The 26465-nt window shown below is 48.1% G+C and overlaps 5 protein-coding genes across 7 annotated transcripts; 2 read left to right on the top strand and 3 right to left on the bottom strand.

Moving 5' to 3' along the window:
- Positions 1-1760: 1760 nt before the first annotated feature.
- ascl1a (achaete-scute family bHLH transcription factor 1a) lies at positions 1761-3119 on the bottom strand. Its single transcript, XM_077593936.1, has one exon. The coding sequence runs from the start codon at positions 2939-2941 to the stop codon at positions 2366-2368; it is 576 nt and encodes a 191-aa protein (XP_077450062.1). The 5' UTR covers positions 2942-3119; the 3' UTR covers positions 1761-2365.
- A 1302-nt stretch (positions 3120-4421) lies between these two features.
- On the top strand, positions 4422-9387 carry itfg2 (integrin alpha FG-GAP repeat containing 2). Of its 3 annotated transcripts, none has more exons than XM_077593933.1 (13): positions 4422-4896; positions 4969-5073; positions 5392-5487; positions 5555-5596; positions 5657-5825; positions 5890-6029; positions 6171-6346; positions 6406-6500; positions 6562-6615; positions 6783-6874; positions 6954-7071; positions 7756-7846; positions 8300-9387. In XM_077593933.1, the coding sequence occupies exons 2-13, from the start codon at positions 4978-4980 to the stop codon at positions 8484-8486; spliced, it is 1356 nt and encodes a 451-aa protein (XP_077450059.1). In that variant the 5' UTR covers positions 4422-4896; positions 4969-4977; the 3' UTR covers positions 8487-9387. The 3 variants fall into 3 exon arrangements, with proteins under 3 accessions (XP_077450059.1, XP_077450058.1, XP_077450060.1); XM_077593932.1 differs by having other exon boundaries at positions 4424-4896; positions 4960-5073; XM_077593934.1 differs by having other exon boundaries at positions 4428-4896; positions 4960-5073; positions 7673-7846.
- A 98-nt stretch (positions 9388-9485) lies between these two features.
- Positions 9486-15883, bottom strand: nrip2 (nuclear receptor interacting protein 2). Its single transcript, XM_077593935.1, has 6 exons — positions 15701-15883; positions 12705-12902; positions 11743-11825; positions 11574-11668; positions 11317-11369; positions 9486-11226 (listed from the first exon to the last, which is right to left on the bottom strand). The coding sequence occupies exons 1-6, from the start codon at positions 15854-15856 to the stop codon at positions 11128-11130; spliced, it is 684 nt and encodes a 227-aa protein (XP_077450061.1). The 5' UTR covers positions 15857-15883; the 3' UTR covers positions 9486-11127.
- A 910-nt stretch (positions 15884-16793) lies between these two features.
- Positions 16794-19240, bottom strand: klhl42 (kelch-like family, member 42). The gene is made up of 3 exons (XM_077593754.1): positions 18127-19240; positions 17868-18061; positions 16794-17786 (listed from the first exon to the last, which is right to left on the bottom strand). The coding sequence occupies exons 1-3, from the start codon at positions 18882-18884 to the stop codon at positions 17350-17352; spliced, it is 1389 nt and encodes a 462-aa protein (XP_077449880.1). The 5' UTR covers positions 18885-19240; the 3' UTR covers positions 16794-17349.
- Positions 19241-19242: 2 nt separating this feature from the next.
- On the top strand, positions 19243-26419 carry LOC144068864 (endosome/lysosome-associated apoptosis and autophagy regulator family member 2-like). Its single transcript, XM_077593752.1, has 22 exons — positions 19243-19638; positions 20443-20563; positions 20643-20832; positions 20908-21055; positions 21127-21216; positions 21286-21391; positions 21454-21603; positions 22348-22436; positions 22567-22747; positions 23092-23220; positions 23289-23379; positions 23441-23543; positions 23606-23743; positions 24008-24280; positions 24358-24531; positions 24592-24778; positions 24842-24938; positions 25009-25110; positions 25366-25492; positions 25548-25726; positions 25787-25955; positions 26012-26419. The coding sequence occupies exons 1-22, from the start codon at positions 19525-19527 to the stop codon at positions 26081-26083; spliced, it is 3030 nt and encodes a 1009-aa protein (XP_077449878.1). The 5' UTR covers positions 19243-19524; the 3' UTR covers positions 26084-26419.
- Positions 26420-26465: the final 46 nt, after the last annotated feature.

The raw sequence follows: 26465 nt of genomic DNA, 5'->3' as shown, positions 1-26465 counted from the left end.
TGTCAGGGATAGCCTTTTTAGCCCCCTTGCTTCGCAGGGGGAAATTGGCTAATTGCCAGCCTGGGGATTAGTGGCACCCTGCACCCTCACCCCCACTGCCGCCCCCAGCAATTATTATCCACCCTGCGTTAACTATGCAAACAGGTGCACTCCAAGAAGAGCACAAACAGGCTGAGGTAATCTGATGCCGGCCACAAAACTACGCGCATACAAATGACGCACTCGCGTGCAGAGGTGTTTCCAATTGAATGTCCTGTGCACATTCCCATTTTAGAATCTGACTTCACGTTTATGTAAAAACGATTTGAACGTGTACCGTGGCCAATGGCACTGAAATGTATTTATTTACCCTACAGAAACTCTTTCTGTTCCTGTTGGGTGGCTGATGAGGTTTCATTAGTGCTGAGGTCCTCCTGGAGCTCAGGGCGGGCAGTCGACGGGCTCATGAAACTTCCGCCCCTGGGCCAGCTGGACTTCCTGATTTACCTGCCGCTCTTCATGCTCATCCACACGTCAGTGGTGACTAACCCGCCCAATGATGCCGAGCAGGTATGACCACAAAACGTTGATGAAAAGTCTTGAAATTGTAAAAGGTAACCAATAGAGGAAGGTAAGGTTGCTGTCTGTGGTGCTGAAATGTCCTGAACCCAACGTAAAATGACTATTTTATTTAATACTTACTTCCTCATACTATTACTACCTTCTTCCCCCAAAACTAAGTGAACACAGGTAACCTTCAGATTGCCCCCCCCCCCCAAAAAAAAAAAAAATCAGTTTGCCCCACAAGCATTTTAACAAAAAAGAAAAAAACAGACTCAATTTTCCCCCCAATGAAGTCATTTTATGTCCAATGGCACATTCAATGGAGAGTTGCCCGGAGAGTGGCCCATAATTGGCCAAAAATGATAAGCAAGTGTCCCAAAATCCAACTGATAAGGCATTCCCATGGAATTTCTCCTCAAATTGGACCTAATTCTAATCTTCTTGAAGGATCAACTTTTGTAACATTGTCAGATTTTGGGCCCATTTTTGGACTGTGCCCCTTTTGGCTCTTTATATGCAAATGAGCAATTGAACAAGCAGCCCGCAATGAATAATCCTCTCATCAGATATTGGACACCGGCATTGTCGGCCTTTAGGCATGCCCCCACCCAGCCCAACACCCCCCGGCGCTACCCCCAGACCTTAACGCACACCGACACCCGTGCCCACCACGCGGGACTTTTGGGGTCTGTCTAATGACTGCAAATCCAGATTTTTGTACTTATCGCTTATTTTGATTCTTGGGGTTGACATTCTGACATCTTCCATTTGTGTGTGATCAGATTTCATACAATCTATTTGGAATTTCTTCAATTTATCCGGCAGCGCGCCTTCATATGTCCGCTTCTTTTTAGGCGGGAATTTTGGACGCCAAGCAGTTCGCGTGGCACAGGCCCAACGCCTCATGCCCCCCCTGACCTGTCAAACTTATTTTGCTTCGAGGACCCACAGTGCCCCCCTTCAAATCTTCTTGTTTTTATGCAACAAACCCGCCATTAAATTCAGCTCAAGCACACTTTTTGCAGTCAAATGAGGATTGAAACTACACCAAATTCACATAAATTAGGCATAAACTATCATCGTTGGCTGCCATTGACGGCGATAGACGTCTTAACCATGTGAACTGGGAAATTTTGTCTCCCCTCATGGGTTCACATGGGTTGGTGAACAAGTAACAAGTAAAAACAAACATCCACGACCAACATCAAGGTTCAGTAGCAAATTTATTTATATACTCTAGAAAATATGCTCATTATTGTTATTATTATTATGACAACAGCAATAATAATAATGTTGCTTGTTTGGGCACCAGCTGCATCAAAAAATTTGATCATGAACAAGTGGACATCTTTAAATAAGACACGTCGGTGCTGCGTCGGAGCAGAAGGAATATCACGTGACATATATAGAATTATGTAAGCAAAATATATACAAAAACATGTTCCCAAAAAAGGTCTATAAATCTCTTGACATAGAAAAATAGTTTATATATTTGCAACCAAAAAGACAAGAGAGCATTTGATAGATGTTTTTTTTTTCTTTTCTTTAGAAGTTGGAAGCATTCCGGGCTGTTGTGACAAAGGCTGATTGGTTTAGCATAGTTTCTTCATATTAAATAATGTGCTGTTCGTTTTAATGCGTGGGCAGCAAAATAATCTGTCTCTGCGTTCACGTGACGTCCTGCGTTTTGTTTGTTTGTTTATGTGTTTTTCCCGAAAGCGTATTTTTCCTCGAGCATCCTACGAGTAGGGGAGTTCTATCTCCTGCATGGAAAGGGAGAATAAAACTCGTTTCAGTTCCGGAGAAGTTGTGGTGCAGGAATTCAGAACCAGCTGGTGAAGTCGAGGAGCTCCTGCTCCTCCGGGCTCAGGGGGTCGTACGACACCTCGTCCGACGAGTAGGAGGACACGGGCGAGCCGGCCATAGAGTTCATATCCGCCGCCGGGTAACCCTGCCCCGCCAGGCCGGGGGACGAGGCCAGCACGCCCGCCTGGAAAGCCGCGCTCACGGCGTCGTGCTCGTCCAACAGCTGCTGCAGCGCTCGGATGTACTCGACGGCCGAGCGCAGCGTTTCCACCTTGCTCATCTTCTTGTTGGCAGCGCCGTTGGGGACGTGCTCGCGCAAGGTGGCGAAGCCGTTGTTGACCAACTTGACGCGGTTGCGCTCGCGCTCGTTGCGCCGCGCCACGGCGTGCGGCTGCTGCGGGGGCAGGGAGTAGCCGAAAGCGGCGAAGTTGAGACGGCGCTTGCAGCGCAGGAGCTCCGGGGAGGACGAGCGCTCGCGCACGCGTTTGGAGGCGGCCGAGGCGGCGCACAGCCCCGGGACGGATTTGCCGCCGCTCGGGCTCAGGGGGACGCTTTGCGCAGTAAACAAGCAGGCTGCTGGAGCCAGCTCCATGGTGCGCTCCAAATATTGGACTCAAAGAAGGAAATTTAAAAAAAAACCTTCCCACTCCCAGCAAACTTTTGCCACTGCAACAACAAAACCAAATCTGTTTTTCCCCCAATTTTTTTCGTCTTTGGTGTGTCGCTCGTGCCGGGCACGTGGTTGGACGCGCGCCTACGTCCTGCGTGCCGTCGCCGGTGGAGTGTGACCAGGACACTAGAGGACGACCGCTTTTCAACGGCCCGCGACCGGCGGCCGGCCGCGTGGCCACACCTTGGCTCCGCCCACCGCGCCGGTGCGATGCGCGCGCCTGACGCGTGCCGCTTGGAGCGCTAAACAAACACACAGTCTACGTGGGTGTGGGTGTTCTTTTTGGAGCGAAAGTTCCCTTTCAGCCTCAACTCAGTTCGCTGCCATTGACGTTCGATCAGTCGCCCCTCCCGCTCCAAATAGATTGGATGTCCATCACCTTCCATGCATTAAAAACGCAGACAATACTGTCAGAAGTGGGCAAACTGCATTGCGGAAGTCATTTCTTGATTTGATGACTTGCACTAGATGTCAATATTCATCTATATTTTTGTCGTATTTTGTATAAAACGACTCACTTGGTGATTTTTATTCACATATGCAATTTTCCTTCCTTTGTCGGCAGTATGGCATCCTGCTGATGTTCCAGCCAGGCTGAAATTTTCCACTTTGATTGGAGCAGATCACGGTCCGTATGGAAGAAGAGGAGGGCGAGGTGGGGGCCACTAGGAACAGCCATGGGGCCCCTTTGTGTACGATTGGCTCCACTTGATAGTGTTACAGTAGCGTCCAGCAGGCGCTGTGCTGTGTGCGTTATTGTCGCTTTGGGAGAGTGCCACATAATAGGACTTGTCAGTCAGGGTGGAACAAAACACCCCTTCCTCCGCCCCCCCGCCCTTATGCACCTCTGTCCCCTCTCCCTTCCCAGCTCCCTTCTTTATCCCTTCCCTGCGTCCTGAAGTAATAAATTGTGCAATTTTCTGCATTGCTAGTATTCAAAATCAAGCTTCTATTGAGCGGAGACCCCCATTCCCTACTTTCTTTTATTTGACCCCAGCCAGCCCTCCACCCCCCTTAGGACCGCCTCTGTGTTGAGCTCAGCAAGGCAGTTTAGAAAAGGAGCGTGGGTTCTATTGAGCACCCGGCGTGTGTGAAACCAATCCGCGCGCTCGCCAACGCTTCCAGAGTCCAATTAGTGCTTTGTGAGGCCTTGCGGATCACTCCCGTCAGCCAGGGTGGGACATCTGGGCGCCCGGTCGGGAGCTGTTTAACTCGAAAAAGTTGATCACTGGAAAAAGTGTTAAGAATTTGTAGGGGGTTATTTAGCCTACGAATGATAAAAGTTAAATACAACTGAACTGTACTTGTGGAGTGACGTGTTAATACATAATAGAACAGCTTTTTTTCATTTTTTTTCCACATTGGCTGTCTTTGATGGCAATAGACGTCCAATCAATTTGGATTGAAATTGCATCAAGATTGATTGGACGTCTATTGCTGACAGTGGCATTCAGACATGGTCAGTCAGAGTCCATAGCGGCCACTGAGTTAAATATAAGTATAGAGCCAGATTTTAAGTTGACATAGAAAACAAACACCTACAATAGACCAATATAATTAGAGATAAGTGACATTAACGAATGGCTCTTTAAAAATCATGTTTTGCATTTTAAAAGTCAGTTTCGGTGTTAATAAAAGACCAATTGGAGCGTCTGCCTGCAAATATGTAGGAAACACTGCACTCCTGTGGACGTAAACGGTACTGACGTAAGTCAAACGCTCGTGCTTTTTGTCCCGTTTCAGCTGCTTTACTCTCTGATCACGTGACTTTATTTACCAGGATACGCGTTTCATTCTAGCTTGTATCTTAAGATAAATGATTTCAAGGTTTATAAAAACAGTTTTGGTAGGAGACCAAATGATCGCATCGTTGTAAGGTAGGTAGGTGGTCGCAAAAGCTGCATTCAAATGAGCAAATTTGTTTCTAAAGCTGTTTCTAGTCATTTTAGACCCCAAGTATGAGGTCGTTGAATTACGTGCACCGTGTGAGTTTGGACTTTACGGGTACCCTCTTTCCTCACGCCATTTGTCTCGGAGATGCGGACAACGACACGGTAAGCGAGTCTCATGTAATTTGAGGGAAGGTTTTATGTTATTTTGTTGTAGTTTTTTTTATTTTTATTAAAATTAGTATTAATCCACTGTTGTTACGGTCTTCATTTGATGTGTACGTACACTGTTTTGTATAAGTGTTGCAGTATTCGTATTACTATAAAAGATAGGCATGGTAAGAACAACTTTTTATCATTTTGAATTACATTTTATTCACACATCCTTCACTGGTCTGCCCTCGGTTTTCCTTTCCTTCGTGACCTCTCGTTCTTCCTCATCTCTCCCTTTCCTTTTTCTCTACTTTCATGCCTAACTTTTAGCTGAACGAGCTAGTGGTGGGCGACACCAGCGGCAAGCTTCACGTGTTCAAGAACGACGACAGCAAAGCGTGGCTCACCAGAACCTGCTCGGGCACGGTAGGCAATGTTCAAAACAGGACCTCAATGGCACTTGACGTCCATCACATCGAGCTTCTCTTCCCAGCTGACATGCGTGGCCGTGGGCGACGTGTGCCACAAGGGGAAGGTACGCGTAGACCTGCGGCGAAGGTGAAGAATACCATTCTAACGGCAAGGTTTCTGTCAGAACCACGTGGTGGGAGTGGGCGCCGAGGGCTGGTTCCACCTCTTTGACTTGAGCGCCGCCAAGGTGGACTCGGCGAACCTGCACGAAGGCTCGGCCGGGGACGATCAGAAGCCCTTCTTCACGCAGCACATCCCCGCCAACACCAAAGTCCTCCTCATCAGCGACATCGGTACGAGCGTTTACCCCGCCCCATAATATTTGACTTTTCCAATCGTCGTTTGCTCTTCGCACAGACGGCGACGGGCGCAACGAGCTGGTGGTGGGTTACACCGACCGGGTTGTCCGGGCGTTCCGGTGGGAAGAACCGTCGGACGCTTCCGAAGCGGGATCCAGTCAGCTGGTTCTACTCAAAAAGTGGTTGCTGGAAGGACAGGTTGGTCATGGGAAATATATGCATTTATTCAGGTAGTGATGCGATCCCCTGATCTAAACCCCTCATTGGGAAAGGTAAAATGACAACAGAAAACGGCACACTGTGACAATCAATACAACTAAATCTTTTTCTGTGTTTCAGGTGGACAGTCTGTCGGTGAACCCGGGTCCCGAGGGCCTCCCGCAGCTGATGGTGTCCCAGCCTGGCTGCGGTTACGCCATCCTGCTGTGCTCCTGGACGCTGCAGGACTCGCCGGTAACCGATGATGACGACGACAACGATGATGACGAAGACTTCTGCGTCGGCGGGGCGGCCAGGTACCGACAAAAAGCCGGCCACCGACCAACCGGCATTAAGCGAATATCGGCGATTTCAGCGAGGGGCCCTCTGCGGACGTCGTTCTCCATCTGACCACCGGGCGGATTCACAACAAGAATGTGTCCACGCATCTCATTGGAAGCATCAACAAAGGTGACGTTCACTCGCAAATCTGCATTTTCATCCCCTCTCATGGACGGCGTTTCCTCAACAGGCTCAAAAGAGGAGTCGTCTAAATGCGGCCTCTTTGCGCTCTGCACTTTAGATGGTAAGCGTATCAATAATTCATCAAAAAAATCAGGGATTAGCCGACATCCCCCAAGAGCTTCCGTTCAAATTAGACCCAATTGAATGACACCCGAGAGAGCGCAGACCTCCACCGAGGCCAAATAATCCTCATTCCTTGTGAACTTCCCACTTGGCTGTGTAACGCAGGGACCCTGAAGTTGATGGACAGCTCCGAGCAGCTGCTGTGGTCGGTGCAAGTAGATCATCAGCTTTTTGCCCTGCAGAAGCTCGACGTCACGGTCTCGTTTTTGCACCGTTTGAGTTTTTTTTTTTCTTGTAGAAAGAAAAATAAATAAAGTTGAGCTTGATTGGTTTCAGAGGGATGGTCGAGAAGAGGTGGTGGCATGCGCCTGGGACGGCCAGACGTACATCATCGACCACAACCGCGCCGTCGTGCGCTTCCAGTTCGATGAGAACGTCAACGCCTTCTGCGCTGGTGAGGAATTGGATGCCGTTTGTGGGCAATGTAGGGAAATGCTGATTTTGGATTCCCATGAATTCCCATTGGTAGAGTAAAATACAATGATACCTCTACTTACAAATATAATTGGTTGCAGAAGTTTTTTTGTAACTTGGATTCTTTTGTAAGTAGAGGCATATTTTGCATTGAATTAGCATAACTTCTTCCTTCTTTAATACTGCCTACTATAAATGCTTTAAAAATGATAAAAGTATACCAATTTTGTATGAAATGTGACAATAATTTACATATCAAAGCGTTTCACCCCCTGAAAAATTTGTATGTTCATGAGCAGAGGTACTAAAAAAAAGAACACAACACGTGTTGTTCTTTTTTCCCCCAAAAAAGCTTCCATCAAACTCCTTGTACGCATTCGAATATCGGACGTCTAGTAGTGATAAACTCAATTTAACTGTCTATTTATAGATTTTTTAAATTGAAGACTGCAATAATTTAACGCGAATCTCCTTTATCTGCCAGCAGATAGCAGCAAAGAGCCAACCATTCTGTTGGTGATAAAATAAAAACAATAAATGCACATTGAGTGACTTAATGAATGATCCCCCCTCATGTTCAGGTCAGTATGCGTGCAAAGAAGGCAAAAACACTCCTTGTTTGGTATACGTCAGCTTCAACCAAAAGATTTACATTTACTGGAAGGTGCACCTGGAGCGGATGGAATCCACCAACTTGGTGCGCGTTCTGGACGAGCGCCCCGAGTTCAGATCTCACCTAGCGGCACTTGGAGTCGGTAAGTGTGCCTAAAAAAAAGTCTACACAACCCTTGAAATGCTAGTTTTTGAATCATGCCGCATTTAAATCATTCACACCTTAGGAGATCAAATAGATTATTTCATTGTTTCCCAACCGTTTTTGACCGCGGAGCAATTTTTGCTTGCAAAAATCTAATTTAAATTTCTCTCACCTATATCTACAATAGAAAGTCATTCTCATCAAAGTTTCATCAACAGAAAGAAAAGAATCACAAAAAAAAAAGTATTCCGTTAGCAATTTTTCCACATCGACCTATCGTCGCCAAAAGTTGAAGTCGAACAACCTCGGGTTCACGTGATGTAAAAATAAGTCACGTACCGACGGCGCTCCTGTTTATTGATCATGGCACAATGGTTGGGAAACAACGGATTAGACGTCTATCGCTGTCAATGGCAGGCGAAACACAACCACTGCGCTCTCCTCTCCGCAGACGGCGAGCCGGCGGCTGTCAGAGCTCTGCTAGCAGACGTTCTCTACAAAGACGCCCCTTAATTTTTTTTCTTTTCTGCAGCAAAAAAACACTTGCAAAGCAAAGCCGGCGCCAATCAAAGGCGACAGGCAAGCGGGGGCGCTTTTCTCCCTGTCAGTCTCCTTTTCAAAAGCGTCGCTGCCATTGACGATGACATGCGTCCGGTCGTGTGGCGTTTTAAATGTCTAGATGTCTAGCGTCGTCAAAGGTGGCCATTTTCTATTTTTGCAAAGGACACAAGAGGCCTCTCCTCATTCGTTCTGTAGCCGTTGGCTCGTCCGGCGAGTTACGTAAGATGAATCCGGATGTAATGCGTAGTGACAGCCAGCTGTGCCCCCTCGCCTCAGGAAATTTGTCAGCCGACAACGCTGACCAATTCCCGTTTCAATACACCGCCGCTATCGTTGACAGAAAGAAGCTTGTCGTTTTGGTCGCCGTCAAACGTTATCATTCGAGCTCGCTAAAATGTGACTGGGTATTAAAACTAACACGACGTCAATGGGCAAAAGACAACGCCAATAAGCCTCAGAATACGCAACTACGGGCGGTGAAGGTGGGAATAATAAATGTATTGATATGAACGACTCCCCTCTGCAATGAGTGTGCGCCTAGAAGGATAGTTATGTATACCTGCTGTGTGTGGAATCTGTTAAAAAATGGGCGTTTCATTGTCTGTGGGGCATTATGTAAGCTCGGCGCCGCCATTATTCGCTACCCCGTGGAACGACGGACTCGTTGCAAAAGTATTGCTTGTGTTGTTGTTCTATGCGCTGTATACATTTTCTTTGCTTTCTCGCCTGCAAAGGTGTGATTGCTCGCTCACTAACAGGATGTGGCGAGGCGGCTCATTCAAGCGGGGATTTTCTCTCGCCCGCCTTCTCGTATTTCCGTCGTTGGCGCGAGGGGGGGAACAACCTATTTCAAGACCTAACTAGAAAAGAGAGAATTAAGTCGGAAAAAGAGCCTCCATTGTCCCGTTGTTGACATTTTGGTCTGTTTAGAGCCGAGACGCACCTTCTATAAAAAGGAAGCGCTGTTTATTTTCCTCATTTGGTTGCATGGGGTTATTTTTTGGAGGGGAGGGAGGTGACCTTTTGGCGACTCCTAAACTGCCAGCTGGAGCACAGAAGAAAATGAGCCACAGAGATGGCCAGAATACACATCTTTTATTTGTTAAACAGACAAAATACTTTGATAAAGAATGAGGAGAAACATCAAAATGAGTTCTGTCGTAACGGAAAAAGGCCAAACTGCCAACCACCAACATCCAGCAATTACAGTATGTACTCGCATATAAGCCGCACCCTTAAAATTGTTGAATTTTACAATTTCTCGCGTGTTAGCCGCCCTCTGATTCACGATTTTCACCTCCATATTCATGGTTTTAATAGGGAGGACAAATGTGTTACTTTGAAGGGAAAATCTTAAGAAAAGTGATCACATGTGGTATTTCTGAGATACTGTGTGAATCAAAAGCACATAATTAGGGTCAATATCATCAGGAATTAATTCATCCAGTAATGGTTGTTTTTTTTATACTGCAAAACCGAAAATAACCAACAAATAGTAAATGTTACTGGCAACATCAACTGGTGAAAAAGATTATAGCAAGTCTTGTTCGCATATAAGCCGTACCCTTGATTCAGTCATCATTTTTGTGAGTTACAAATACGGCTTATATGCGAGAAAATACGGTAACCTATGTACTATTTTGTGGTGTAGTGCCTGTGTTGACCTGTGTGAGGAAAGCTGCGCTCAGTTAAAACATTTCTTGTCATATTTATCGGCACACCGTGTCTCAGTCAGTTTGTTTATCACAACAATAAGTATTTAGTATCTTATTATTTCAACATATTTATTTCTAAATTACAAATTTTAATGTTAAATCTCAATCCTAAATTTTTATGTTAAATCTAAACTCTAAAAGAAATTTCAAATCAAATTTGAAACACGGTGTGGCTCTAAATATGAGAAAATGTCGCCGTCTTTTTGACGGGCGCAGCTTTACAAACGCCAGCCCATAAGCGAACAGCTGTACGAACGTCACTTTTTTGAAACCCAACTCTAAATTCCATTAGGCATTTTTTTTCATATTGTCATCTGTGGTTAACGGGCTAGCTTGCTAATATCTAGTTTTCTTACATACTAAACAAAAAAGGCAAATAGAACTCTATTGCCAAAGTACGCTACCGTTAAGAAAACACTAGAGAGGCAAACGCGGAGGTTTTGAAGGCGCTCCCAAACCTTTCCAAAAAGACGCAAAGCTTTTAACAAAGGCGGCGTGGGAAGGCAGCTGGGCTTTCTTTTATTTCATGTTAGCGTGAGCCGTAAAAACACACAGGCGCACACCCTGAGGTTTTGCGCCATCGGACGGTTTACACAAACATGCAGGCACAACGTCATGCACGTGGAATGTTTTCATACTTGACAATTGCACACAAATGTCCAATGGGCTTTTTTATAATCCGGTGGAATCACTAATAATTTTTGGGGCAAAAATAAACCGGCCCGGCCCACGTGACATGTAGTTGGCATGAATGTGGCCCGCCAACCAAACGGAGTTTGACACCCCTGAATTACAGGGAGTTCCAAACTGAAGATTGGGAACGGAAAATGAAAAATGTAGCGCTTCAACTCGTCGACGGCGGTAGACATCCAATCCATTTGGATCATCCGGTGGCTGACAGCTCTCCCCAGATCAAATGGATTGGACGATCGCCGTCAATGGCAGTGAAAGACGACCGTGCGGGCTCGTCCGACGCTCACCCGCACTCCAGGCGATTTCGGGCTCACGCCTCGTCGGCCCGGTGGGATTTTTGGCAGGGCAGGAAAGGAAGGTCCTCGGCGTCAGCCAGCTTCAGTACGCGGCGGTCCAGGTCCAGGCAACACTGCAGAAGGTGAGCGTGATCGCATTTTGTGGCTTTTTTACTCATCGTTATTTCCTTTGATTTATTTATTTAATGTTGTCTTCAACTTACTTTGAGTTGGAGTAGCGTGTGCAAACCGAGGCTCAGCTCGGATGTCTCGTCCTCTGGAAAAAGATTTAATGATCACTTGTCAACATTTTTGACCAAAAACCTGACACATTTACAAACAAGATTCAAAATTTCAGCATAGAACTAAAGCAATTGACATCTTTTATATAGTCAATTTTCTTTTGGCAAAAATTGCAATCTAGCACGTTTTGTCCCAAAAATCCATTCTGAATTTTAATGTTGTTGTTGTCCTTTGGTACCTTGGACCAAAGCTGAGCACTGGATGGTCCTGGAACCTAACTGAAGCTGCAGACCGCTCACCAGGCCGCTTTTTTCCTGACTGGTCGCTGAGAGGCTGCGGGCAAACCAGAGGGGGGCTCGGTTCCAAGTGGACCTTAACCTCTGACAGGTAAGAAATCCCATCCTTACCCGAGCCTTTGACAACAAGATGGCGAGATGTGGTTATGCGCGCTCCTGGTATTTAAAGACACCTTCACCTCACTGTCACGGCACTGCAAAAAAGACACAAAATGGAGGTTGTTCTCTACCTAGCACAAAATGGATGCCACGTTTGCGCCGACTTGTCAACATGGCAGTTTTGCACATTTGTAGTGGTTAATCATCCATAATGATTGGCGTTAAACATGAATCCATCATGCTGACTCTTCAATTCCATGCCATCAAATATTAACAAGGCCTGCTCAGCGTTTTGTTTTGTGCAATTTTTAGAGCCCTTAAATCATTTTTGGAAAGTGCGTATCCTGGCTTGCTCACACCCAAGAGTGCTCATTTGATCATCCATGTGGATTTTTCAGGCATTTTTTTTTCGAGATTACTCAATAGCAGGTCTACTTAAAGCCATCAGCAACAAAGGCCGTATTTTTTCCCCTTTATTCTTTTGATGTGCTCGAGCTCTCGTTGTGTGCAGAGCAGCTTATCAGCTACCCCGCAAAGCCTCAGGGTTTTTTATTCCTTCTTTTTACTCGGACTCGCGCTCTCTTTTCTCGCCGAGAAGTTTAAAAATAGACGGCGGGATATGAGTACCAACGGAGCACTCGGAGAAAAGGGCAGAGGATGATGCTGATGCCGTTACAGATTTTGAAAGATACATATTTTGTAATAGTTTTCATTCTATTTTTTTTGTATTTCTATTTTTGAACCCCTTGATTGCCATTCTCTGTGTTAGACATTCAGTTCATTTAGACCTGGAGTCAAAATGAATTGGACGTCTATCATGGTCAATGTGTTTTTTTAGTAGATATTTTCACAAACTGTTAATTAATTTTTGAAATAATTTTCCTTTGTATTGTCAAGCAAATGAATGAGCTGTCCTAGTCAAAAGGGATTAAAAACCTGTTATTTTTGGTAGACAAAAGTGCCGTTTGGTCTACCTGGCAATAAACGAGCAGCGCGGTCAGGTCGGTGCTTTCGACGTCGTCGTCCGATGGACTCCCCTCGTCGTCCTCCTTGTCCTTGGCGCCGTCGTCGGCCAGCGGCGAGCGCACCCGTGCCGCCGAATCACGGGCCTCGCCTCGCAGCCGCGTGACATTGCCCTCCAGAAGGCGGCGCTGCACCACGCTGTGGGGTTGCTTTTGCGAACAACAGACTCTTGTCATCAAGCATGTTCTCGTCTCTCTTCCAGTGTCGGCCAAAAAGTAAACAACCACATACCTGTCAACCTCTGCCGATAACTGCCCTTATAAATGATTATTGATTCCCCTTACAAACCCCCCAAAAACCTTACAAACACCGTACGACTCGTACGGTGTTTGTAAGGTTTTTTGGGGGTTTGTAAGGGGAATCAATAATCATTTATAAGGGCAGTTATCGGCAGAGGTTGACAGGTATGCAACCAAGTGAGTCATCTGAGAGCAATATTTGCTAATAACTACATCAAATATGTATAAAATCGTGGTTTTCATTGGATGGAACAGTGGTAATATCAGCAAATATCTGGTAAGAATGAAGAGTCACGAAATTGCTAAAAAGGACAACATCCCAATCCGTAGCCATTGACATACTGGACAGCTTTCTAATAATAGCACAAGCGCACGGTTCTGGACTCTAGCACTCCAGCTAATTACTGCCGTGCATCAGCTTCCAGCCAGTCACATGACCTTTCTGACGACCTCCTTCCTACTTCCCCGCAGAGCGAAGTAGGCGCCCCGCGTCGACTTTACATCTACCGGTTCCGTACAGCTGTCACTTTAATACTTGGGATTTTTCACCGTGACGTTCGGTACCTAATATAGTGGCGACAGCGCGACCCTGCCGCTAGCCTCCTAACGTAATTTGCAGCGGCGTGGCAGACCGCGAACAGGCAAGCACGGAGCTTCAAATTGAATTGGGTTTATAAATACAATTTGTCTGCTTCCCCGCGCAGAGGAAAACACCTCAAAAGAAGACTATCAGTGCTGAGATGCTATTTGTCGGGGTTGTTTTTGTCGACTATTCTTAGCCCAGCGTCTTCCCGCTAAACATCTACTCGGATCCTCTCACCGCTAATTGTCTAGTCTAGCGGCTAATGATAATCATGAAGGGAGCGTTTAAAGCCTTCGTATTTTAGCGGGGGCAAGGTTTCTTGCAAGTCCTGTTGCTGCTGCTGGGGAAAAATAGCCTTCACATTTGGAGTGAATTTTGGAGTGAATATGAATATAAAACACCCGTGGGGGGATTAAGACAACTGCACCAGCTGTCTGCGATAGGCGCGTCTTATGGACACCGTGTTTATTTAGATTCACCGTCTTGGTTTAGCCGCCATCGCCGCTGATAGATGTCCAATCCATTTGAACTGGGAGGGTTGGCAGACCCACCCTTCCAGTTCAAATGGACGAAAGTCTACGAAAAATATTTTAACGCCATTGAAAATGATCCCAATGTTAGCATGACTTTAGCCTTGGCTACACTACTCTTGTTTCAGACGTCTATGGCTATCAGTGGCACTGAAACGCAATGATCGCGTTTACTGAGGCTCACTGTTCAGAACCTGGGGGTGAAAGAGCACCAAACAAATGTTGCATGATCAACGCGGCTGAATTATAGGTCGGAGCGGAAACGCCAAGGGGGGCTTGTTGACGTCCTTTGGCTTTCTTTTTTTTCTGCCCGCCAATCAGACTGCATTTTTTTGTTTGGAAAGCAAACTTGCTTTGCTTTTTAGCCCCAAAGTGAAGTCGCTGAAAGAAATAGAAGTGTTTTGGGGCTTGTTTTAAGTCCCGTTGAGTCATCTTCTGTCATTGGACGTGTTTTTGATGGACAATTTCCATTCCACAACATATGTCAGATTGCAAGGTTTTTTTTTGTCTGATCGGTGTTATTCCGGGTAATTGCTTTTATTGGGGGAGGCATTGTAGCAGTTGGGTAGCGTACAGTAATGGTTGACTAGCTTCTTAAGTTAATCCAAATTAACTACATTTTTGCCATACAGAGCTCGATTTGTCATATTTTGAAATTTCCTCTCCTCGAGATTCCTTTTTTTCTGCTGCGTTTTGAGATTTCAAGAAAAGTAACCCGCGCAAATGTGGAGGTGAAAATCGTGAATCAGGGGGCGGCTTATACGCGAGAAATTGTCAAATTCAACAATTTTAAGGGTGCGGCTTATATGCGAATATATACGGTAATTGCTGGATGTTGGTGGTTGGCAGTTTGGCCTTTTTCCGTTACGACAGAACTCATTTTGATGTTTCTCCTCACTCTTTATCAAAGTATTTTGTCTGTTTGACAAATAAAAGATGTGTATTCTGGCCATCTCTGTGCCTCATTTTCTTCTCTGTGCTCCAGCTGGCAGTTTAGGACTCGCCAAAAGGTCACCTCCCTCCCCGTTTTGAGATTTCAAGAAAAATAACCAGTGCAAATGTGTTAGCGGGTAACATGTTGACATACTAAGGCTGTTAACAGCAATTTCATGATTCTTGGGACAAAACGATAATCCAAATAGATTTAATTCAATGGTTTCCAACTGATATATTGATCATTTGGATAATTTTGTTGCTAAAACATTCAGGACAATTGAATGTGAATGATTCTTTTCAACAAAACGATATGATTGGGCGCTTTCTCGTTTTTTCCCCCAATGATGCTTAACTTGGTGTCGGCCTCTGACGGTGGTGGATGTCCAATCCATTTTGATTGAACGAATATTAATTTGCCCTTCCCACTCCAAAAATGGATTGAACATCTTGCACTGTCCATGACACGGAATCGTTACTATTGACATTAAAGTGTGTGGAAAATAGAGTGAACCCTGCATGGGGTCACTCATTAGCCGCCATTGACAGTGCTCGATGTCCAATCAATTTGTGTCTGGAACCTGGCAAAGACTTTTTTTTTGTATCGCCGTCAGCGGCCCTCAAACACGTGATCGCGTTGAGTGTCCATTTGCGGGACTCACCAGGTCTTTGGACGTCCCCAGTCTCTTGAGGCCGTCCAGGGGCAGCAGGTCAGCCGAGTCCTTGTGCGTAAACTGAGTGGCCTGCTTGAGCCGGCGTTGCTGATGCAGGATGGCTTTATCACGGATGGCCAGATCGCCTTTCTTGGCTTCGCTCATGGTACAACACCCCCGCCCCACCCCTAAAAAATGCTAATACTAACCCCTTCCCTGAGAAATTGCATAAACTGCGTCGATGTCACGCGTCGCTCCCGGATGTGGCTCTGGCTGGGATGAGCATCCTCCTGTGTGTTTTCCCCGTGAGCAGATTCTCCTCCCTCCCTCCCTCGTTGCCTCCCTCCCTCACTCCATCCAACCCCCTCCTCTTCTCGTCAGACGGCGACCGAGAGCCAACGTTGGCTTCCTGTGCAACGCTCGCCGATTAGTCCCGGCAACCTTGCGCGTCTGTCGTTGGGTAACGATGGATTCAAACGTGTCAGGCAAAGTCACTTTTGGGTTAAATGTCTACATAGGCGGGCAGATGTTTTTTGGTTAAACATGTATGAATTGTTGAGTCCTTGTGAAGGTTAAATTCAGTTGGGTTCAATGGTGGTATTTGTTGCCATCTCTGGGCTAACTGGCCACATTACAAGTGGATTTAGCCATGGCTTTTTTTTTTCAAGACCTAGTTTCACACATTTCAGTGCCATTGACTGCGATAGACGTCCAATCCATTTGAACCTATTTAGTATTATATTCATTGTGCTTGCGTGGGTTTGCATATATCATTCATTTTAAAGGCTTAAATAATGTTCTTATTTTTTTGCATACATATTACATACAAAATTGCTATACGTTTATAATTAAAGAAGGTCATGGAACAAATTAGGCTAATTCATTGTAAAATATGTTTCTACTTACAAAAATTCTAAATCATGAAACCACTACTGGCACCAATTAATTTTGTAAGTCGAGGTTCTACTGTAGTATTTAATTATTAAAAAATAGCCACTTGCTCTTAAGGGTTAAAGGTCTTAAACTTACCCCATCACTGGCAGCCAATGAGTTAATGACTAATCCATTAATCAGAGCTATGAGTTGCAAATTATTAAGAGTATTTTTGTGATTAACAAAGCAGTTAACATTTAACTTTATTAGTTTCAAACCAGCTGACATTTTGATGCATTCACCCCAAAATTCCCCATGTCTTCCATCAACATCCTCTTGGTTTCAACATACACAAAAAAACAAATGATTAAGAGTATTTTTGTGATTAACAAAGCAGTTAACATTTAACTTTATTAGTTTCAAACCAGCTGACATTTTGATGCATTCGCCCCAAAATTCCCCATGTCTTCCATCAACATCCTCTTGGTTTCAACATACACAAGAAAACAATAGTTTTGGTCGTTTAGTGGTGTTTGGGGTTTTAAGTTAATGAGGAGACCATCATGGGAATTCTTTTTAAGGCTGATAGTGAATACAGACAGTACTTATAGGTCGAGCCTTTGTGATAGTTATCACCATTTTGTCCTCGTTTTCATCCACAGTTGAAGTATGGGATGTTTGAAAGTTGAGTTTGGAACATAACAAAAAGTAGCATTTGTGAAACGCTGCCGTGTCAAGTGCAAGTGAGCTCAATCCTGCCTAACAGGTCAGCCAGCAGTCTCGTATCAAAGCACATCGGGGAAGTAAAGTGAGCTGAGCAGCATGTTCCGTCCGATGCAGCGCAGGAGCCTGAGCGAGTCCCAAGCGTCGGCGAAAATGTCGTACTTGAGAAAGACGCGGTGCTCGGCCCCCGTGCTCCAGCCCACGTCGCGACTCATGATGTAAATACCGTCGTTGTGGAGAGCGCACGTCAGGTTCAAGCCCGACTTGGACGACTTCTCCTTCAGGCGCAGCCACTCGCCAGTGGTCACGTTGTACGACTGCACGGTCAGCCCGTCCTCCGTCTCGCCGGCGCGCTCCAGCGTGCGCGTGTAGCCCCCCACCAGGTAGATGGTGTCCTCCACCGACACCATCTGTTGCTTGCGCACGTGCGGGACTCGCGGGTGGAACGCCGTCCAGACGTCCGCCACGGGGCAGTAGCGGAGGAGCTCAGTGTTCCGAGCTGTCCCCGCGGACGACAAAACACCGCCAAAAAATCAGAACGCGCGCGGCCGTGCGTGCATGGAACCATCTGCGGCATCACCTCTTGCCGTGTAACCTCCCACGACGTAGATCATCCCCTGGCACTCACAGGCCGAGAACTCCACCAGCGGGTCGGGCATGGAGGACACGCAGGTCCAGAAGTCGTTCTCGGGGCTGTAGCACTCCACCGTGCCTAGGCACTGGCCCCCCACGGCGTACAGCTTCCCCTGGGCGGCCAGAAGCTTGAAATTGGACCTGCGGGAAGCGGGCCACAGTTTGGCGTGGCGCTTCTTTTGAGCACCCGCACATTCTGCTCTTACCTCTTCTGGTTGAGCGGCGCCACCTGGCTCCATTCGTTGCCGCAAGGATTGTAGCGATGCGCGGCCGAGATCTCTTGGCTGTTAGCACGCCAGCCCCCGACCACGAAAAGGTAGTTGTCCAGCACGGCCGAGCCGTACCCCCGCACGTTGACCAAGTCCGCCGGCGGGTTGTTGGCCAGCGGCTTCCAGCGCCGTTCGGCGTCACCGTACCGCAGCATGGACCAGGTCTGGTCCCGGTCGGGCGCGTCGGGGCTGCCCGAGGCTTTGACGATCACTAGGGCGGCGGTGCCGCTCATCCGCATCTCCCTGGCCCGCTCCCTAACGACAGCGGGCAGGCGGTAGAACTCGGCTCGCCTGGCCATGGGATGGTAGTGGAAGCTCATGAACTTTAGGCAGGCGTCTCGCAGCTCGCCGGTTCCGTAGACTTCGGCCAAGCCGTAGAGCTCCACGCAGTTGTCCGGCCGGATCTCGGCCGTCAGGAGTTTGAGGATGGAGGTGACCTGGAGGAAGGAGGCGGTCTCGATGAGGTCCTCCAGGCTTTCGTCGGCGATCTCCACTTTGGAGGTGTTGATGAACTCCAGCACCAGCTCCAGGCCGGGGGCGCTGAGGCCCCGCAGCTGCACCGAGTCCTCCGCGGATTCCCTCATCCCCGAGTCGTACAGAGCGCGGAAGTAGTCGCTCTTCTCGATCAGCTTCCTCTTGCTCACCGCGTAGGTTTTGTCCTCCGTTACTATAGAGACGTTGGTCTCCGACGACATGTCGGAAAAGAGTGCGGGTCACTCGGCCTGATTTCGAGGATATTGTTTACATCTCACCGGCTCCCGGCGATCCAAATATGGCCATGTTGGAGCGACTTTCTCAAGCCGGGGAAGCTCACCAGACCGAAAAGAGGCGCTCCTGGACACTGGTACGCCACGATGGACAGTTAAAAGTCTCGCCGGAATGTTAAACGTGCTGTTTATGTCATTAAGCCTAGTTCCGATTATGACTGTCTTGAATCCCGTCTTGTTTTGTGGCAAGTTTGACTTTGATTTGGCTCTTCTTCTTTCTTGCGTTCTTTCTTCCTCTTTTTGCACTGCCGCCGCCTGGCGGTACCAGGTGAACATTACCCCACCAGGTTTGGTTTTAGAATTCGCTGCTTCTTTACACTCTATAATGAATCCAAAAGATTAAGAGGAGCGTGGATAAAGCAACCCATTCTTGGATGCTATTTCAAGATCGGTAACAATAAAACGAGATGAGGCGCTTTTAATTTGAAACCAGGAAATGTCATCTCCCTTCCGCGTGGCTTGACGTTTGGATGTGCAAACAGACAGGCGCGCGTCATTGATGCGCACGCCCCAACCGAATCGACGCTCGTTGGAGCGGGCTGTCCGCCGTTCATAATCCGATTCAAGGATGTCGGAGCCGGCGTGGGTCGCGCGGTCCAACCGCTGCTCGGCGGTAGTGCTCGTCGTCATCGCCGCTCTCGGGGCAACCTGCGCGGACGCCACGCTACCGCCGTGCGATGAGGTGAGCTCAGTAAAGCACTATTACATCCTCGGCTAAATATTATTTATGACTTATGTTCCTGCTTTGCGACTGATTGTAGTTGTCAGGGATGATTGACGTCCTGGTCCTTATTGGCAAAGCAGTCATTGTCTTTGTCGGTTTTCCAAATCTACAATCGCAAAGAGCTGGGTTCCGTCGTACTCAGCTCCAGTTGTTGCTTTTTTGGTCGCCCAAAAAAATCCCCCAAAATACTGTCCTCGCATCAGTCGCCATGGTGACCGGCATGAGTCACCCGGGAGACTGGGAGATCGTTCCTCGGCTCCTTATCGCTTTCCCTGCCGTAAACACTGTTTGTATTGGCTAGATGGCTTGTGGCGGGCCGCCTTTCTGCCCGAATGAAAAGATGTGTATTTGTTGCATCGGGATTAGCATGGAATGCACAAAGCAAAATTTCAGGAAAAAAATGACAGTTGATGTCGGTCAGTATTCTGCAACCGTGTCGAAAAATTCTGGGTAACTTGCTCCTGATTGTCTCAACTCAAAAATAGTGACCACAAGGAGATTCTTTTATGGGGTTCACCATCGGAGATATTGAGCCTCTTTGAGTTAGGAGACAAAAAACTGACATCTAAAAAGTCAATCCTATCTTGTTTTGGCGAACAGCGACTGAGTTCAACACGCCTCGCTGCTCTCGTCCTCTCTGGCCCATTAGCGCGCTGCCTGGCAATCGGTTGCCGTGGTGATCAGGGTCAGCGCTGCCACTTTGGACCTAGCGTCCATTAACAGTCGCGTGTCATAATAAGGGATGCTTTACTCTTGCGTCAGATGGACTACTACTTCCAGTACACTGAGTGTGACGCCATGGGATCCCGCTGGAGGGTGGCCATACCGCTCAAACCGGGCAGCTGCTCCGGCCTGCCGCCCCCCAGCCGAGGGACCGATTGCAGTGAGTGCCCGCCGATCGGTCGTCTTGCCTTGACCCGCCGTGTCTTTGATATAAAAATTCTGGATGATTCTCTGTTCAGGCTTCTCCTGCTCGGCCGGGAAGTACCTGGACATGAGCACGCAGTCGTGTACGCCGTGCGCGGCGGGATCCTACTCGCTGGGCAGCGGTCTACGCTTCGACCAGTGGGACGCGCTCCCCACTGGGTTCCTCAGTATCGGGAGCTTCCTCAACGCCAAACCTCCCGACGGCAATTTCGAAGCGTGTAACAAGTACGGTAGCGTTGTTGCGTACCCGGCGCCAAGTTTTGCTTGGATTTACGTGCATTTTTTTGGGGGACGGCGCAGCTCCACGTGGACGCCGAGAGGTGTGTACCTGGAGTCCAACCGGGACGAGTGCACCGTGTCCTTAGTGTACGTGGTCCACTTGGAGAAGCAAGGCTCAGTTTCCTTCACCTACCAGTACCCGGATAACAACATCTTCTTTGAGTTCTACGTGAGCGAACCTCAATCCGCCACCTCTGCGTTCACTGCGAGGGTTTCCAGAGTCAGACTCTGTGCCTTCAGGTCCAGAACGAGCAGTGCCAGGAGATGAGCCAGAGCGAGGAGCAAAAGTGGATCAAGGTCACCGGGAATGGAGAATGGGGAACGCACGCGGTCAGTGGAAATGCTTTTACACGCAACTCTCAACGTGGTATTCCCACAGTTTACGCAGACTTGTTGTAGATCAATCTGTGGGCCGGTACCAACATCCTCTACTGGAGAACCACGGGTATTCTAGTGGGCGGGAAGATGGTCAAACCCGTGCTACTCAAGGACATCGGAATTGAAGGTAAAACGTGTGAAAGTTATGCGGGAGGCCCGTTGAGTTAATGCAACTTTTGCGCACTTTAGGCGTGGCCTACACCTCCGAGTGTTTCCCCTGCCGACCCGGCTGGTTCAGCACCAGCGCCGGCTCGTCGTCCTGCCGGCCGTGCCCGACCAACACTTTCTCCCGCAAGAAAGCCACTTCTTGCGCCGCCTGCCCGGAAAACCACTACTCACGTGCGTGCCTTCATGTGAATTTATCGGCCTCCGTCGACATCGACACAAATAATCTGCGCCGTCGCCGCCGATACATGTCCGATCCAATTGAACCTTCCCTCGCCGCTGACCCTCCTGGCCCAAATGGATCGGACGTCCGTACCTGTCAACTTATACGTTTTTCCCGTATTTCAAATTCAAATTGTGTACGTCGTATAACAACTTTTGTCCAGGATTTTTTAAAGTTAGTTTTTTGTAAAACCGATCTCGTTTTACCCATTTCGGCTCTAATCCGGGTCGTCTCGGTCACTGGTAGCAGACGAAAACGTCATCGTCGACTGCTAATATTGCCTTGCTTCAAGCATGATATATGCACGCGCTTTCCCCTTTCACACGTTCACCTTTTCACTACATAAATATAGCTAGCGTGTTAGCAAGCAATCTACCCAGACAGTCAAGCTACCAGTGTCATACAGCGACATCGACAGAATCCTGAATTTAGTGCAAACTAATTGGGCACCTCGTCCATTTTGGAGAACATTTTAGACTTTTAAGTGCGCCCTGTGTGAGTAAATATGTGCCGCGTTGCATTTGTACGTTTTTTCATCGTTTAATTAGGAGAATTGCAATCATTAATAAGGAGACCAATTGGCCGAGGTTGACAAGTATGGGCGTCTGTCGTCGACAGTGCCAGTCAATGAACGACGCAAATTGGGAAGACAAATAAGTTTTTATTTTCTTTTTTTCACCACGCTTGTCTATCAGTTGAGGGATGGGCCGAGTGCAAGGTGAGGCCGCCGTGCGCAGAGCGGGACTATTTTCAAATCCACACGCCTTGCGACAGTGAAGGCAAGGTCAGTGATTACACATGTACTTTTTCCCCTTCCTTGTTCCTCATACAGGTTTGATCAAAATACCAGTTACGCAAGAGTAGATAATTAGGTGTCATGAATGTGTGAAGTGAGCGTTGTTGTTTTTTATCAGACACGGGCTGTGTATCGCTGGGTCGAACCCAAGATCTGCGATGAGAACTCCACGGACGCCGTGGCGTTGCCCCCGCCGGAACCGAGGGAAGCGTGCCCGCCGTGCAACCCGGGTTTCTTCAACAGCAACGACTCTACCTGCTCGCCGTGCCCGCCTGGAACGCGCTCAGATGGAACCTACGGTACAAATTAGTGGAGATGTCGACTCTGCCAAGGCATGTTGTTGGACCGGTTGATCCCGAAGAAGAAGTTGTCTCTGTGGGCCGGGGGTCAGTGACCAAAGTAACGAACCCTTAACCCTTTAGGGACCAACGTATCATTTTTGAGACATGACTTTTGAGGATCGTGATTTTTTTTTTCAGCTGATAAAAACGGGTTTATCGTAGACGTGATACAAATTTATGAGAAGGACGGCTAAAGACAAAAGTATAGTGCTGAAAGATTTTTTTTCTGGGTCCAAAAAGCACTCTGAGGAATGCTCCTTACGTAGCGCCGAATTTGGTGAGCCTTGTGCGTGTACTTGCAGCCTGCACGCCGTGCCCCTCCGGGACAGAGCCGGTTTTGGGCTACGACTACAGATGGTGGAATGTCCTTCCGGCCAACATGAAGACGTCCTGTTTCAACGTAGGGAATTCCAAATGTGACAGCATGAACGGTGAGTGCTCTAATGGCCTTGGTGATGGAAGCCGAGCTCCTCGTTTGTACATATGTGTCGTCACGCAGGTTGGGAAGTCGCCGGCGACCACGTCCGGAGCGGAGCGGGTTCTTCTGACAATGACTATCTCATCCTCAGCCTGCACGTGCCTGGATTTAAGTAAGACGAGGGTGCAACATTTCTATCGGTGGGCGATCGCTTGACAAAGTGTCGGGTGCAGGGTACCGGCCTCGCTATCGGGCATGAGCGGCGGCGAGGTGGGGCAGGTCACCTTTGAGTTTGAGACGGACTGCAGCAGCGACTGCGAGTTCTACTTCATGATGGTGAGCAGGGAAAAAATTGCGCTGTTGTTTTTCACCTGGCGAGGCAACGGCACCCTTCGCAGGACGTACGCAGCAAGAGCACCACGGTGGTGGAGTCGTGGCAGGGCAGCAAAAGCCGCCAATCGTATTCCCACAGCCTGAGCAGAAACGACTCGGTCACCTTCACGTGGGCCTTCCAGAGGACCAGCAACGCTCAGGACGTAAGTTCGGAATCAAATAATAAGTATTGATCGTGACGTTTTTATCTTTATCTTTGTTAATGGCAAATGTCTTTTGTATTCCCTCACATTGACGTCGACATGTTATATTTTTGCACCGTGTTTGTTATGTGTGGTGATTTATCACACGCCTGGTTTGCTGCTACGAGGACATCTAGTGGCCTTTTCACATCTTTTTTAAAGAAGTGCCAGCTATCAAGCGACTCGTAATAATTGTCGCTGAAATGGAGTCTACTTTTTTCCTAGGTACGTCGCTTGGTGTCCGACTACGCCAAGGTATTCACCATCCACGTGACCAACGTATTAGAAGGCGTGGCCTCGGGATGCCGGGCGTGTGCGCTGGTTCCCGAGAATTCGCAACAGGCGAGCTCCTCCTGCGTGCCGTGCCCACCGGGCTTCTACATCCATGGCGAGAGTAACCGGTGCCGGGAGTGCCCACCTGGCACGCGCCTGGCGGGGCGCCACACCTACGGGCTGGAGGCATGCCTGGCGTGCGGGCCCGCCGCTGTCAGCGACAAGGTGACTTTCATTTCATTTATTAACGGAACATAAAAAACACACCAAAAAAAAACTCCAAAATGGGTGTCGTCACCTAGGAGCATTCTCGATGCTACAGTGACTGCTCCTTTTCGCACACGCGCGACAACCGCACGCTAACCTACGACCTTGGCGCGCTGAGCGACGTCGTCACCCTGGCGCTCAACCCCAGCTTCACCACCAAAGGCACCAAGTACCTTCACCTCTTCAACATCAGCCTGTGTGGACACCAGGTAATAACGCCTCCACGTGGGGGAATGATTTATTTCGCGTAACGGCGACGGGGCACGCAGGGTAGGAAAGCGGCGGCGTGCAGGAACAACCTGACCGACTTCGGCGCCGCATTCGACAAAGACCAGCGAGGCGGCGACATCCCGGCCGAGGGATTCCTCTGCCAATCCACCATCATCCCAGCCGACGGACACGGTTTCCGGACGCCCATTTCATCCCAGTCCGTCGTCCTGGCCGACATGTTCCTTGGTACGCCCATTTTTCAGAGGGTTTTGCGGGAAGCGCCAAGTCACCCTTGCTTTTTTTTTTCAGGCGCGACGGTGGAGCGCTTTCTCGACGGCGTGAGCGTCAATGCCGAGCTCTTCCCGGTGAATCCCAACCATTTTCCAGATATTAATTTCTACTACAGGTACACGTCCTAAAAGCTCTTGTTTGTCCGCTTTCCAAATTGACGTTTCTTTTCATTCTTCATCTTCCAGGTCAACACAAGCGACGGCTTCCTGCGATCAAGGCCGTAGTTCGGTCATCGTCGTTCGCTGTAATCCCCAAAAATCGGAACGCGGGCAGATCTCTGTGCCCAGGTCAGACAATTATGATAAATGCCATGGCAAAAGTACAAAAACATGATTTTGGGGAAGATATTTTATGAACTTGCTAGCCATTTGTAACAATAGACCAATGTTTCCTAACCAGTGTGCTGAGGACACTGGTCAGCAACTTGTCAAAAAGTCCTACATTGCAATATATTCGTACCTCTACTTACGAAATGAATTGGTTTGTAACTTGGATCAGGCTGGGATGTCCCACGCGCTATCATTTTGTTGTTGTATTTCTAGCTCATGCCCAGCAGGGACATGCGACGGCTGCACCTTCCACTTCCTGTGGGAAAGTGTTAGCGCCTGCCCGCTCTGCACGAGGGACGACCACCACCAGCTGGACGGCGCCTGCAAGGGTGGCATCCAAGTACGTGCTCGCCCGCGCCCAATAACATCCCTTCTCTGATCGCGCCTATCTCCAGGAAACCTTTTACCTATGGAACGAGCCCAGGCTGTGCGTCAAAGGTGTCACGCTTCCTCCCAGAAGATCCGCCCCTTGCGCCTCGGTGGCGCTGTGGCTTAAGGTGTTCGCGGGAGGCGGCGCCTTCTTGGCCGTGCTGTTGGTCACCATCACCTACTCCTTTTGGAAGAAGAACAAGAGGTCATTTATTGGTTTACACGAAGATTGCGAATCCATCTTAACTTTCCTCCCACCCGCCAGGTTGGAGTACAAATATTCCCGTCTGGTGATGTCAGCCAACAAAGAGTGCGAGCTGCCCACCGCCGACAGTTGCGGCCTTGACGAGGGAGAGGACCCCGACGATGACGACGATGGCGCGTACACTCGGAAACCTTCGCTGCTGGGGAAGCTTCGGGCTATGGCTAAGAAGGTGAGTGAATGTGGCGTTTGGATCATACAAATTTTTACACAGCACGTGTCTTTTAGCACGAAGGAGGTGACAGCAGTGAGTCTGTGCAGCTCAACAGCTCCGAGGCAGACCACTGGGTGCTGGGATAGAATTTGGCCAGGATGGAATCTACTACTGCCTGCCTTTGACAGAAATAGACGTCCGATCCATTCGGTCAATAGCAGTGAAATATGCTCATGCTGGGGGTGTCGCTTTACGATGTCTTTTGTACATTTGTTGTTGTTGAAGGTTGTTTATTTATATCGGTGTTGTTTATTAACGTTGAAGAAAGTCCTTTTGTTTGTTTGTTTTTAATGGATAATTTTGTATTTTGTCATTTAACTGCAGTACCTTGATCGGCCATTGTTTTGTTCAGGCAGTGTTGGAAACGAGCATTCAGAGAAGGGGCACATTTTAATATATAAAATAAAAAATAAATTGCAGTAGATTTGTTTTAATTGTGTTTTGAAATGGCCACAAAAGATGCATTTA

Source organism: Stigmatopora argus, chromosome 23 (assembly GCF_051989625.1).
Source record: "Stigmatopora argus isolate UIUO_Sarg chromosome 23, RoL_Sarg_1.0, whole genome shotgun sequence".
NCBI classification, from domain to species: Eukaryota; Metazoa; Chordata; class Actinopteri; order Syngnathiformes; family Syngnathidae; genus Stigmatopora; species Stigmatopora argus.
This window is presented reverse-complemented; position numbering and strand designations above follow the sequence as displayed.